This window comes from Sinohyriopsis cumingii, chromosome 5 (genome assembly GCF_028554795.1).
Source record: "Sinohyriopsis cumingii isolate HCF-2022 chromosome 5, ASM2855479v2, whole genome shotgun sequence".
Classification (NCBI taxonomy): Eukaryota; Metazoa; Mollusca; class Bivalvia; order Unionida; family Unionidae; genus Sinohyriopsis; species Sinohyriopsis cumingii.
In genome coordinates, this window is record NC_142965.1 from 142,800,759 (window position 1) to 142,816,037 (window position 15,279).

The following is a 15,279-nucleotide window of genomic DNA, read 5'->3' on the forward strand; positions in this document are numbered from 1 at the left end:
TGTATTTAATTTCTTACTGACAAATTAGCATGTGTACCCTTTGTGCGAGGACATGCCTTTATGCACAGACGAGGGAGTGTCGATCTTAACCGTTCGTTTTCCAATATGCTTTACTTATTAACTACTTTACACTATCAATCTACAATATCAGTTGAGTTTAAAAGTAAACATGCATTATCTACTTTGAGCAGTTTTGAACATTAACCTGTTTGTTTTTAATATTTGGTTGCAACAGTAGGAAGTACTCTTATCTGACAGACTGGTAGGTCTTCTTTTGGACTTTCGTTGCAGACCACTTTGTTCATAAATTCCCCATGTGACTAGTGATGCAATGGTACATTTACCTTTTAGCTACATTAAAGACTTTATAACTTTCAATAAAACAGAAACTCTGTTTGGTAACATTTCAAGTATGCCAAATATATGTGTACCGTATATTAATGAAAATATGTGATTTTGCAACTCAATACATCTTACTGCATGATTCCTACAGATGCACATTTTATGCATGCATATAAGTATGGCAGAGGGATTACAGAGGTATTAACAAAGGAAACAAATAACGCATATTCCTATATTTATTCAGTTATTTACATCTACAATGTATAAACATCAACACATATCTTAATGATGCAACATTCTTTATTAGTATCTGTTGATATTTTAATTGTCAATTATTATCAATTTGTGCGTTTAGAATATAAAAAATAAATTTGTCAATCTTTCAAATTGGGGGAAAAATGATGACTGTTTGTGTATCCTTCACTCAAATATGTGATAATCTTGAAAACGTTAATCATGATGTATCAACTGTAATTTACCCATTACAATTATTAAAAAAATAGCGAGTCTTGCCTGACTCATTTCATGATCGATGTATATATATATATATATATATATATATATATATATATATATATATATATATATATATATATATATATATATATAAGATGAAGACGGGATCTTTATAAACAAGGAAAGTACATTAGTAGATGAGGTGCTGGAGATTACGCTCATAATAGTTCTACCAATATAAAACATTTACTGCATGGTTGCCAATATAACTGTCCATCACCTCAATGGTAAAACAACTATCTGTTGCATTGGCCTTTTGACTTCTAAGTATTCCGCGTTATGCAAGTCAACTAAATGTATGTAGATTCAGGTAAAGTTTCAATATTTATTTCAAAGAAAAGATTTTCTCACCTAAACTTGCTGTATTAAATTTACATTGGCCCTCATGTGAAAATGTGAGGACGTAGGTGACGTAGCATCGTCTTAGTTCTGTTTGAGGAGAACCAATATTTGGCGAGAATCTACTTCCCACCCAATGTTAACATCGGAAATACTAATTCGATGCGACCTATTTTTGTAACATTTTGGCGGCCTTTAATATTATTTGAATTGAGCGAATAGTTTAGTTAACACACGTACCTGTCGTAATGACAAAATATTTCGATTAACAAATATAAGTTCTTGGTCGTATGACTTTAAGTTGACTCTAAATCTTATCTTACGTTGCTCAGATTTATTTATATGCAACAAGAGCAAATCATAGCACAGTTAATTCAAAATTCAGCAGGTTACCTTTCATATATTTGATGAATCTGGGATATAAGTATCTTATTACCGTAATCTAGAACTTGAATATTGCAAATAAATGAAATTGCTAAGACTAAACGGAATTGTGGGACCAAATAGTTTAAAGAGATGAAATTGCGTTTGAAACTAATCGGTACATTTGTTCGGCATTTCTGCTTATGAAGCAGATTATGTAATCGTAGCTGAAGTGAAAAATGTAAACAAAGGTTCAATTTATTTCATGTTCTGATGGAGCAGCCTTTCCCTCGATAAGAATGACATTTTTAAATACATACACGGGTTATTGAAGTATATAACGAAACATATTACTGTTCGTTATGTTATGTTCTACCCTATTCAATTGGTATAGTGCAGATAAAAAGTTTATGAAATCAATATGCAAATTAGTGTATAGTCTGGACTTGCATGAGAGTAGGATCATCATAATATCCATTTTATGATGGGTACAAATCATGGTCATAATTAAATGTAGTATTATAGAAAACAAATTAAATCCTTTTACATAGTTCATGTAATAAAACATAACCAAAAGTCTCGGTTCTTTTATCTCTGCTAACGTATGCAAATTTTAGGTCAAATCCGTTGAAATGGATGCCGGTGTCAATGCTTGAACATTGTCTCTCTCCGTTCTAAAACTGTTGTCATTTTCTTGGCTCAAAAATTGACATGGTCTTCCGGTGCTTCCATCTCTGGTAAAGGATGTTTCGTTACCAAACTTGATTTTTTTCCGGGGTCCTGATATCGCTAACCGAGTTGGATAGACCGCTTACCCTGTAGAACACAATATAACATGGGTTTTTGCTTATCGTATACATTGATATAAATGACCTGGTCTAAACGTTCGAGAACATCATAATAGAGATAATTAGAGATTCTTTGGGAAATTAAAATTGATCATGAAATTCATGATAGAAGCAGAGTGGACATAAACTAAAATTTTAACAATTCTTTTTCATTGAAATAATCCGTCATTAAATAAAATTTTACCAAAGATATATGGAGATAAAGCTTAAAATGTGCACCTAAAAACCATGCATTTAAATACATCACAATTGGTCAATAATTAAACTCTTCAACGCATCCAACTGAATACAAAGCCCTAGGAAACAAGAACTGTGATGCTATAATAACTGTGCAAGTAAGACAATTAGTAAATCAAGAGACAATATTTGAAATCTACCTTAAAATAAATAGTAAAAGTACGCACGACACTACGTCACAGACTTTATAAACAGCGTGCTTCCCATTTTCGACAAGAAATAGTATTCTCATAAACGCGTTAAATATGCATATACCGTTTATGCAATGTCTTGAATGAGTCGCAGAAACTTAATTGAGAAAAATGGAGAATCACTGGAATAAGGGATTGTTTGAAATTAAAACAATGACAATGCACACATACTTATCAATCAAGTTTTGAACATAGTACTTCCATTTTATTAGATAATGGCAACACGTTTAATCAGCATTCCGTTTGAAAAGGACTATTTTAACACTGTACCTTCGTGAGAATAAAGATTATGTGGATTGAATATTATAGGTAACAGCATGTAATCTAATAGACGAATGTATGAAACTTTATATTTGAGTAATACCTTTTCTTTTTCTTGTAGCACAACTTGACACCTATTAGTATGCTGATTACACAGACTATCACCGCTAGGACTGTCACTACAGGCGCTATTATCACCGTTTCTTCTAACGATATTGCTGGCTTCTTTTCCGGGCTGGAACATTCTGTCAAAGATATATTTTCATGTTTAAGCCTGGTGAAATGTCAACCTATGATGTTGGTTTAACGTTAAATATTTTCATGATATATTTTCTTTTTCTCTTCAAATTATGTTCTGAATAAATTAGGAGCGGCACGAACAGTGTCAGTAGTAGCAGTTGTAGCAGCAGCAGAAGGAAGAAGTAGTGGCCATGAATTATTTGTATTAATTTATCATGTCGATTTGTTGTTGAGAGTGTTGGGAATTTACGAGGAAAGGAATGGAGGACAGACAGATCCACACATTGCTGATAGAAAGAACAACTGTAAACTGTTCCTTTCTGCTTTTGGGGTATAAGTGGCATAAATGGAGGAAGCAATACATGTAAATGGTAACAACATTTCTTGTAGATTGTACAAAGAGTTGACGACATTTAAAAGTCTATCTGAATGCATTTTTTTATATGTCAGATGTATCAATAGCCTCTGATCAAAGTGCGTGTTATGTGTGTGTGTGTGTGTGTGTGTGTGTGTGTGTGTGTGATTTTGATTTGTAAAGTAGCTTTATCGCTACAATGTCTGCAGTGTGGCAGTTTATAGTGATGTCTGGCATTGGTGCATCATGCCGTAGACATGTAGCATGATGTCCCACCCATTCACATTATCTTGACACCAGGCCGACCAGTCCTAGCATTAACCTCCTAATGCTGAGCGCCTAGCGAGGCAGCTGTTAGCACCATTTGTATAAGTCTTTGGTATGACTCAACCGGGGATCGAACCTGCAACCTCCCGCATCCGAGGAGAACGCTCCATCCACTAGGCAAAGTGTGTGTTAATGGTGTATGTCTACATGTAGTGTTAATATATTGATACAATAATATGTAGACTTTCCATTTGTGATAAAAAATATTCTTATTGATCCACAAGGTTTTGTATGCTGAAAGCTAAACGACAATAACTCAGATATACTATATTCGAATACACTGGTCAACAGTGAAATCATTACTGACTTGAAAAGGCCCTAATCTGTAGTATTTTGGTGTGCCGAACACGAATATAACCGTGAAAAATTTGTATTGGCTCTCGTTTTGAAGATATTCATATACCTCATTTTCTATGTTTCACTGTGTAAATTTCTCCAGTAGGACTGCAGCAACATCCGGAATAATGATGTAACATTGCATAATACCATCATGCTCACATCATCCACAGTTGATTGCATCATTTTCTGATGCAATGCAATACTAATGCCATGCGGCTGCTGAAGTAAGTTGACGTCAGCAGTGTACTATACATGTGTAGGCCTATTATACTAATGCCAGGCGGCTGCTGAAGCTGACGTAAGCAGTGTACTATATAAAGCCCAATCAGATAGGTTCAGCATTTAAAATATTTTAGACGTTGTGCGAGACAGTTCAAGCTACTGTTACATAAAACTTATTATTTTATCCATTTACGTACAATAAAGAACAGTAATGCCTCGAAAGTGTGTTAATACCGCGGACAATTTTTGCTATATTTGTGGGGAAGTGACATTTGCCAACCAGAAGAAAAGTATCAATTCTCAAGTGAAGAAGGCATATCATCTTTACTTCGGATGCAAGGTTGGTGACCAAGACAAGCCTTGGGCTCCGCATATATGCTGTGCTACATGTACAACACAGCTTTCACAGTGGTTGAATTGCAAAAGGTCATCAATGCCGTTTGCAGTCCCAATGGTGTGGAGAGAGCCAAGCAACCACCTAAATGACTGTTACTTCTGCTTGGTTCCTCCTCTTTCCGGCGGAATAACGAAGCGAAAGAAGTCGAGAATAGTCTACCCAAACATTCCGTCTGCATTGAGACCAGTTCCACATGGTGAGGGACTTCCTATTCCAGAACCTCCAGCAGAATATTCTCTTGATTCATCTGACGAAGACAAAGGTGAGTCGACCTGTTCTTCTCCTGGTCCATCAGCATGCAGTGATCCAGATTTTCACTGTGGTGCATCATCAACCCCACACAGAATAACACAGGAAGAACTAAATGACCTGATTCGTGATTTGGACTTATCAAAGAACAAGGCAGAATTGCTAGGATCAAGACTCCAACAATGGAATCTTCTAGAAGAAGATGTCACAATTACTGCATATCGAAAGCGCCACCAGCAATTGGAGCCTTTCTTCAGAAAGGAAAGTAATCTGATATTCTGTTCCGATATTGAGGGCCTCATGAATGCTTTAAAAATCACTCATGACCCACAAGAATGGAAACTATTTGTGGACTCTTCGAAACTGAGTCTCAAGGCTGTGCTTTTGCACAATGGAAACATTCTTCCATCTATTCCAGTAGCGTATGCTGTCCACATGAAAGAGACATACGATAACTTAAGGCAGCTACTGAATTCCATTGAGTATAACAAGTACAGCTGGCACCTCTGTGGTGATTTGAAGGTAGTTGCCCTTTTAATGGGACTGCAGCAAGGATATACAAAATACATGTGTTTCTTATGCGAGTGGGATAGCCGAGCAAGGGAAATGCACTACATGAGGAAGGAATGGACTCACAGGCAGAATGTAGCCATTGGAGAGAAGAATATCCAACACCCAGCTCTGGTTGAGGCTCAGAAAATCTTGCTACCACCCCTTCACATCAAACTAGGTTTGATGAAGAACTTCGTGAAAGCCATTGACCGGACTGTGCCAGCATTCCGATACCTGCATGAAAAATTACCTCGACTCAGCGAAGCAAAGATTAAAGAGGGAGTTTTTGTGGGTCCTCAGATTTGAGAGCTTTTCAAAGATGACCGGTTCAACAACTTGCTGGAAGGTGACGCGAAACAAGCATGGAATGCTTTTCGCCTAGTTTCTACAAACTTCCTCGGAAATGTTAGGGCAGAAAACTATAAGGAACTAGTAGAAGACATGTTGATGAAGTATAAGAAACTTGGCTGCAATATGTCTCAAAAGATTCACTTCCTTCATTCCCATTTGGATTTCTTTCCTAGCAACTGTGGTATTGTTAGTGATGAACACGGCGAACGTTTTCATCAAGATATCGCAACAATGGAACAAAGATACCAGGGAAAATGGTCCACTACAATGCTGGCTGACTACTGCTGGACACTCCTCAGAGATGCTCCCGAACAGCTGTACAAGAGACAGGCGAAGAAATCTAAGATGTAGTCAATGACTTGATTTTTTATAGGTAGGCTATTACAGTTGACCTTTTACTATTGGAATGCATTTCGTTATGTAAACATTAATTTCTTGCAGATTACAAAAAAACTAGAGCCACTTTTGCAATTTGACTGTCATATTCGTGTTCAGCACATAAAAATTGATAAGAATTGACTAATTTTATTTCAGTAACATGACTTTTGTAAAAATTTGTTGTCCAGTGATATCAACTGATTCGAGTAACGTGCTTGCACAAACCATCGTTTGCCATTGATCTAAAAAGCTTGAATCTTCAAGAAACCAATAAAATTATGTGTCATCTGCACATGGAGATTGCAAATGTATACTCAGATGACATAAATGCGCTCTTAGCACAACCATTAGTCTTGTAGGCGAATTTATATAAACGGTATTGTGCATACATATTCATATTTAAAATGTATTTATTGGTCACATTATGGAGACTCATTGCCATTTATCCAATGACAATATCGGAACGTTTCTCTTTAGATAGTATAAATACCCATGAGTAATGATGTAAGTGCCGCAGCACTGTGTCCAGTTTGAACAAAGTAGTTCACAGGGAAATGGAAGACATTTTTAAGACAAAGTTTACAGAAACAGGGAAAATATTTATAAAGCCAATTTTGACATGTGAACAACACTGTTCAGATGTAAAACCAATATTCTTAAAGTTGTGCTTAACATTTTGGAATTGAACTTTCTTAGTCCCGCAAAGAAAAGTGTACCAAAGCATTGAATTTTACTAATAAAGATATGATCACAAATGTTTCAACGATAATAAATACATTGCAATACGATCGCAACAGATTAGAGAATTTTCAATTAAATTTACAATATTCTGCATACTGGCAGTCTTCCATACAAACTGTTTGCAGCAAACATCACGATACTTATGGGTGTCTAATATATATCTTCATGTTTAAAGGGTCAATGTCTATATAAACATTGTTTGAATTATACATATGTCATCACTGCAGGGTATGCCAGGAGCATTTACCAACATACATAACACATCAATCTTTATAAGCCTTGCTTATAAGTATTAGAGATCACAAAGAAACAAGGTGTAAGCGTTGGACTAAACTGACTTTCTGTTTTCTCTCTCCACATATACAGTAATATAACAATCATACGTACCACCAGTGAAAGAGAAGGGATCAATCCCAGGCCTGCATTGTTTGCAACCATCTGACGGAGCCTTCTCGCCCTCAGAATAGCATATGCCATTTATGTAACATTTTCCACTCTTAACATGAAAAGAAGCAGAAATGTATGTATGTATGTATACTTATACTCACACACACACACACACACACACACATATATATATATATATATATATATATATATATATATATATATATATATATATATATATATATATATACTTGGACATCTAAACTTGTTGACATTCTTAGAATAAAGAACAAGTTTAACTATTTAATCAATGGTGAAATTTTTCTCTGAGATTATTATTTTCGCATTGTTTAGCTATTTTAATTTTATTTTTGGTTTGCTCATGGGGCTTTCTCTGTTGGCAATTTCCTGTATATGCTCAGAACTGACAGGCAATTGCCCCTGCAAGATCCTGAAAGACGTTAATAGTAAATCATCAAATACCAATATAGTGCTTTTTATGAATAGGTGGATTCGTGATGTTGACATGAAATGTTTAATAAATATATGTCGATGAAACAACACGAAATAAGATATCAATATAATTATATCGCAACCTTCAGTTATTGAAGTAGAAGCCTTAACGTACGTATCTTTATTGAAAAGTAATTCTTAGCTAATAAAAGCGCTGCAAACATGTTCTCATGATTTCATCATTTGTCGCCTAATGCATACACTCTTTCACGCATGAACTATAAAATACAGTCCACTATATTTTGGAAGACTCAGCATTTCCAACTTTGTGATTTGGTTTGAATAGAAGAGTTATGTGAAAAGTGAACACTGTTTATTGCTTTACCTTAATGTAGAATGTGTATCCATATCTACTTTGTTGATAGCCCTGGCACAGAGAATCGTAAGTGTAGAAATACCTTGACGAACCGTACACACTTCCGTCATTGGTCAAGGACACCCTGACTCCATATACCAAAACAACAAGACCAGTACCAGAACTGGCAGATCTTTTTGTATTAGTATGGCATGGAACGACCATGTCTGCTTGAAAGGCATTTAAAATCTGAAGGTCGTTTACGGTAGTTTCGACAATCTCCATCGTTCCATTATCCATCACCTTGGTCACAGAAACACAAGACAAATTATATTTATGTCATCATCTCGTTCACAGTCAATATTCATTCATCCATCTTACGTTATACCATTAGTATGTGTGTTTTACAATGCAGAACTAGTATCGAATCCATGCACGATTTGTATAAGTAGTGTCTTAAACATCGAATCTTTGTTTTAGTTTAAAATAATTTCTTCCTGGTAAAATAATTGTTGCCATTATGATCATCAGTGAAACTCGTGAGAAATTATGCAATATATAGATTCTAAGTTTGAGCACAAGGTTCAATAGCCTTAATTTGGACTTTATTTTTTAAGAAAATAGGTGCAGACACATTCATTTATTGTTCTGATTAGCGAGTATAACTATTATTCACATGTGTGCATCTCACCTTCTGTAATATGTATAATCCTATATCAATAAAACATTACAATGAATAAATCAGTTCATCGATCAGTAACATATATTTGTATTACGATTTTAGAACGCACCAGTTCATCAATCAGTAACATATATTTGTATTACGATTTTAGAACGCACCAGTTCATCAATCAGTAACATATATTTGTATTACGATTTTAGAACGCACCAGTTCATCGATCAGTAACATATATTTGTATTACGATTTTAGAACGCACCAGTTCATCAATCAGTAACATATATTTGTATTACGATTTTAGAACGCACCAGTTCATCAATCAGTAACATATATTTGTATTTTTGTATTTACGATTTCAGAACTCATCATTTAATTAATAGGTTACTTCCACTATCTCCATAATAAATATATACCCGAAATGTTTCCAATTTTTGTTTTGTTGTTCCCGAAACAAAGCGGTACCCGTATATAGGCAATCGTCCACAGCATTCATCGCTGCTTCTCGAACACAGTCCTCCACCGTAGGTATCTACTACCACAGGTGGGTCCTTTATGGAAATAGAGCAGTCTTGTTCGATGTAATGGTCTTGACATGTGCAGGTTCCTGAAGAATGTAATAGCTCTACATAAAACTATAAGGAATGCATTGTATCAAAGTAATTCAAGAAATTGGAACTGAACAAATACATTCCATCAATTTTAGAAGGCTTGATGATTTGTAGGAGATATACATATATTCAAAAATATATTTCGAGATATGCAATCAAACTATCAAACTAGGAAGAAAATATATTCCGTATTGGCTCTTCTTTGTAACCTTTTGAACAGAAACACTTTCACGAGATTTGTTAACGTAGCTTTAAAGCCTTAATTGTTACTGACAGCGGCGAAGATACAAACGAATACTAAAATTGGCAGATTCATATTTTCCCACGATATTTACACCCATACAAAAATAACATAAAATGTAAATAAATGACACGTTGTTCACTCTGTATTTTGAATACTTTGTTCTAGAGTGAAATCAGAACAAAAAACAAGCAATTTTGTTCTTCGATGAAAATATAATTAAACTCCAATGCTATATGTATTATGTCCAGAATCGATTCTTAATGCGACTATAGATGGATAGGACGCTACAATCTTTAATCATGCACCTTCTTAATAAATAAAGGCATACTGCTACTAAATAAATTTGGGAACATTAGTCTCGGTATGGCGAGAGCTGGGGAGCTGGGAAGGCAACAGTAAGGAAGGGACAGGCATGGGAATTGGAGATTCCAAAACGGCAGTAGAAAACAGGGAAAGATGGAGAGAAATGGCTGTAATGTTAACTGCGATGCCCCAAGTACCTCTTGGGTTAAAATATTGATGATGATGATGATGATGATTCTCTGTATTGATTCTTCTTGTACTGCTTGGGGCAGGTTCCTTTGTCTATAGTTTGCTAGAAATGTATACTTAGGTTATTTCATTAGATATGATCAAGTATATATCAACATGCTATTTGATGTATTCCTTGAAAGGTCAATCATTTTGTAAGAACTAGTTCTTGTTTTATCACCTTCTGTTACACTGCTATTTAATCATGTATCTATGGAAAACATAGCATCTTTCATGCAGGAGAAAGCTAATCAGTGAAATGCAGGTGGTTTAAACCTATCAATGAAGAGATTCTAGTAGATAACGCCATTACGTCTATTTCTAGCTGTCAGTAACCAAGATCCGGGATGGAAAACCAGTAAGGTGGTTAACTGCTGTATATTTGCCCATTTTAATTGGATAGAAGACAACTTGTAAGTTTCCAGAATAGCAGGTTACGAAACATGCAATTTCAACAAACTATACTGAGTCACAATTGGTATATATATAATTCATTTTGATAAGATCGTACACAATCAACTCCAAGACAATATGGCTGCGACAAATCCATGTCTAATAGGGTCTCACTCTCTCACATTTTATATATATATATATATATATATATATATATATATATATATATATACATATATATATATATTAACTGCTCTCTCTCTCTTATATATATATATATATATATATATATATATATATATATATATATATATATATATATATAACTTTACTTTGTGTGTGTGTAAGAGAGACATTGTTTCTTTTCTTTTTTTTAGCAACATGTATCGATAACAGTCTTCTAATGAGAGTGAAAAACGTACCGCTGAATAATATTCAAACTAGAGAGAATTTCAATATCACGTAGCAAAGTAGGCGTACATTTGACTATATCATATTGCATGTTGCTTTGTTTTTTTGGATCAGATTTCCAATATATTAGCTAGATCACTGTGTATGCACGTAGGGATAGGTGAGTGCATGTATGTCAAATGAGGCCTCGTCTGTAGTGTCTGAATGAATGGATAACCACTGAATGAGCCACGCTTGAAATGAAAGTCATATAGTTGATATTTCTATAAAATCAAATGGCGGTACCAGCACTGGGGAGGTCGAGTTCATTAAAAATGAAGAATGGCGATAGTTTCTGAAGCGTTTATTATACATAATGCATTTGAATATGTTGCATAACATATTGTCGAGTTCATATAAACATGATTAAACTTGTCAACTTTATAACTTCAGTGTTACCATTGTATGGCGTGAACGACTTTTATAAGCTCAGGAAATGATTCATATTTATATTTAGCAGCAATTGCAAATATCATTAGACACAAATATCATTTGACACAAATATCATTTGACACAAATATCATTTGACAAATATCATTTGACATATTTGTGTATGCAGTTTATTTACTTCTTATTTATGAATATTTACTGCTCCCTACTCAAACCGTTTTACGTGCTATTTTATAACGGATATAACTGTACGGTAAAGTAAAATAGGAAATAGGCATCTTTTAGTGATAATACTATATTTGACTCGTTCTACTTGCAACTATTCAGAACGAAAATGTCCATATTTCTCGATAATAACTGTTGTCGTTTTGTTCTATGTTACTCAGGTGTAATCCTTAAAATGAGATTCCGCTGGTCAATATTGACGTAGCAAGACATAGCTGAAAAAGATTCACTATGAATTTTCAACCTTTTTGTTAATTATGGGTGGTATGTTATAGCAGCATTTTCCATCTTGGCCCTTACTTCGATTTTTGTTTATAATACTTTTTTATTTAGAAACGATATATATAATGGATGCCAAAATGAATGTTTAGCTCTGCCAGATATACCGTTTATGCAGTCTCCGTGTCCACTGCAATTATTGATGCAGGTACGTGCATAGAAAGACTCGATCTCTTGTGAATGATTCATCCTTAAGACGCTATCTCTCCTAATGTTCCTCTCCGTTTGAGCTATGTAACTCGAACAATGCACATCTACCAATTTCAAATCACCCGTTGTCTGAAAAATGTTCAGGTCACTGAGAATTATTTATTTAATTAATTATGTATGGTAGCTGATTTCTTTTCTATTTGTCTTACAGTAGATGAAATGCTCTGGAGAAAGTTTTGATCTGTTAGCCCATAAAAACATATTTCTTTTAAGGTTCGAAACATCGAAAGGTTGTACTTCATACACTCTTAAAGGCTTTATGGAATCATTGTTACGATCAAACGTCCATGCTCGTAGAGCAATGATGTCTTTAAATATTGCAAAGTATTAAACATTCGAAGCTGAACAAAAATATCCTCCTTTGTAAGAAAGTTAAAATATAATTTGTAATGTAGCTTTTGTACCGTCACTGTTAAAGCTAATAGTCTCAGGTACTTTGTATCTACTGTTTGAAATAACGCTCCAAAAATCCCAAATCTATAAATCTATATAGAACAGTGATGGATTTAATCCGATTGAATATATTGGTCTATATTGAACAGTGATGGACTTTGTCAGGTTTAGGATTAATTTTAACAGTTCTATATTGTAGTCAACATAACCATTTTCTATAATATTAATATTTTGTATGCGATGTATCTTACTCAAACAGAGACACACACACAGACACAGACACACACACACACACACACACACACACATATATATATATATATATATATATATATATATATATATATATATATATATATATATATATATATTTATATGGAAGTATCCACTCTATGGTATGGACAATTATTTGGCAAAAGTGGGAAAACGTATGCTTACCATTAGGTCGAAAGTGCAGTCATGTAAAGCGCTGTCTTTGTTCACGGCGCTTTTGGCAATGCTCTCAACGCTGGTTGCCAAGCAACTTCTGTTAAATATCGTCTCACAAGTGGATTTTGCTTCTTCCATTGTGTAATTATTTGATGATCTCTTCGAAAAGCATTGCAAACAAAAATAATTTAAACAGTATTAGCATTTCTTTGAAACGTTCCGATATAAATAATGTGTCTGAAAATCGATTTCATTTGTTCTACATAAATATTACCAACACTATAAGGGAGACAATCAGTTCGAGAATAATTTATATCAAAACCAGGGTTAAAGTTCATGATGAAAATTTAAAACGTTATTAAAATCTCCAACCTCCGGTGCTACCATACACTTTTATTGCGTCACACATGACACAAACACTTGCAATAGCTGAGAGCATATCGAATTACCAAATTCTTGCATACGCCAGTTCTTTCTCACGTTCTTTGTTATAAATACCTCAAGTTTGCAAAGAACAATTCACTTGCTTTGTGAATTGTGGCAAATTGAGATTAACTGATGGCTGATGTAGTATCTCCTCCCCCAACAAGGAAAACAGTATCATGAAACAAATCGAACGGTTTATATAGTAAATTCGTTTACAGACGACTAAAGGGCACGATTAACTGACTGCTGTTCAACTCTACTGTAGCTCTCGAGTTCCAACAACATACTTTACGTATTATCATATATAATAGGTATATGTAATGTGTCGTTTCCTCTCCGTTTGACTCTGTCTAGTGTTTAGGGGCAAGGCGTAACTGTTTAATTATCATCTGTTTTGGTACAAGTAAAATGGATGATGGTACGCTTCAGAGCACTGCCGAAGGAAAGTGATATAATGTATCCGTGAAATGTTGATATTAATTCGTGATTCTTCTGTTACATGTCTTCACAGTATGACCCGATATCCTCAAATAGGAAATCATCTGTTTGCATGTTCTCTTACACGTTGTCTGCCACCATAAAGACGCTTCATCAATTTAGCAAATGCCTGACACTGGTAAAATGTTCTTACATGAGCTTTGGTATAGACCCTTTTTACAAGGGTTTTATTTACTATTATTTTCATTGTCTTCCAGCTAGGATGCATTCTGCCTTGTCGCTACTGCGATGTTGGTTAACTTCACTGAATACATAACGTCATACTGTTATCTCATTTGGACAAATTGGTAGACCGCGTGGCAGGAACTACAAAATAGCGTCTTTTTTCTTTTTTTGGTAGTAGCTGTAAACTCTAATCCTAAAAATTAAGACATCAACCCAAAATTTAAAACAGGGCAGGGTAGAAGTTTTACTGATTTTTAAACTGTGCATATTGTCCAGGTCAGTCAACCCTGGAACTGCAGGCCACATTTTGCAATAATATGTTGCATGGATTAAAGTCTTTTTGGTTTTGTAGTACTATACTTACTGTAATTCCTAATTCCTTGTAAATTGCTTTATCATGTCTACGCACAATCAAGTGCTTCAGTGTTTCAAACTCTGTTGTGCACTCTTTCAGTTTATTTAAGAGAGATGGTAGCCGAGTAATGCTGAAGCTGGTTAACATAAGGTTATTATTTTAATGAAATTACAATGGCTAATCACACTTTGCTAATTTCGGATGTTTTGGTGCATCATTTAAAAATCAACCCGCATTTAGCAATGAACTAATTCTTTTAAATGCTTTTCTTCAAAGTTGAAGAATGTTGTTTGTTTAAAGAAAAATGAATGCATATAAGTATGATAGGAATAGATATGCAAAAGACCAAGCTGCAAGCTGTACATTAAATGCTATTTTATCGAGGCTTATGGTTTTCTTTCATTTAATGACATCTGAAGCTAAAAGACGAATCAATTTTATTTATTTTGCAAACAACAACCACAGATTTTGAAGCATATGTACTTTCCCGAAGCCATAGGGCAAAAACATTTTCACTTGATTGTTTGTCAAGTTTAATTATTTCAGATATTTGAGTGCAAG

At 34.5% G+C, this 15,279-nt stretch overlaps 1 protein-coding gene across 1 annotated transcript in view; it reads right to left on the reverse strand.

Moving 5' to 3' along the window:
• Positions 1 to 565: 565 nt before the first annotated feature.
• Positions 566 to 15,279, reverse strand: part of LOC149800381 (von Willebrand factor D and EGF domain-containing protein-like) — a 33,331-nt gene continuing 18,617 nt past the window's right edge. The window contains exons 15-21 of the mRNA XM_089960024.1: positions 13,284 to 13,433; positions 12,350 to 12,521; positions 9,536 to 9,726; positions 8,474 to 8,746; positions 7,636 to 7,744; positions 3,201 to 3,342; positions 566 to 2,376 (exon numbers count right to left, since the gene is read on the reverse strand). Of these exons, the coding sequence (XP_089816150.1) occupies positions 2,313 to 2,376; positions 3,201 to 3,342; positions 7,636 to 7,744; positions 8,474 to 8,746; positions 9,536 to 9,726; positions 12,350 to 12,521; positions 13,284 to 13,433 (1,101 nt within the window). The 3' untranslated portion in view covers positions 566 to 2,312. The remainder of the gene's footprint in view (positions 2,377 to 3,200; positions 3,343 to 7,635; positions 7,745 to 8,473; positions 8,747 to 9,535; positions 9,727 to 12,349; positions 12,522 to 13,283; positions 13,434 to 15,279) is intronic.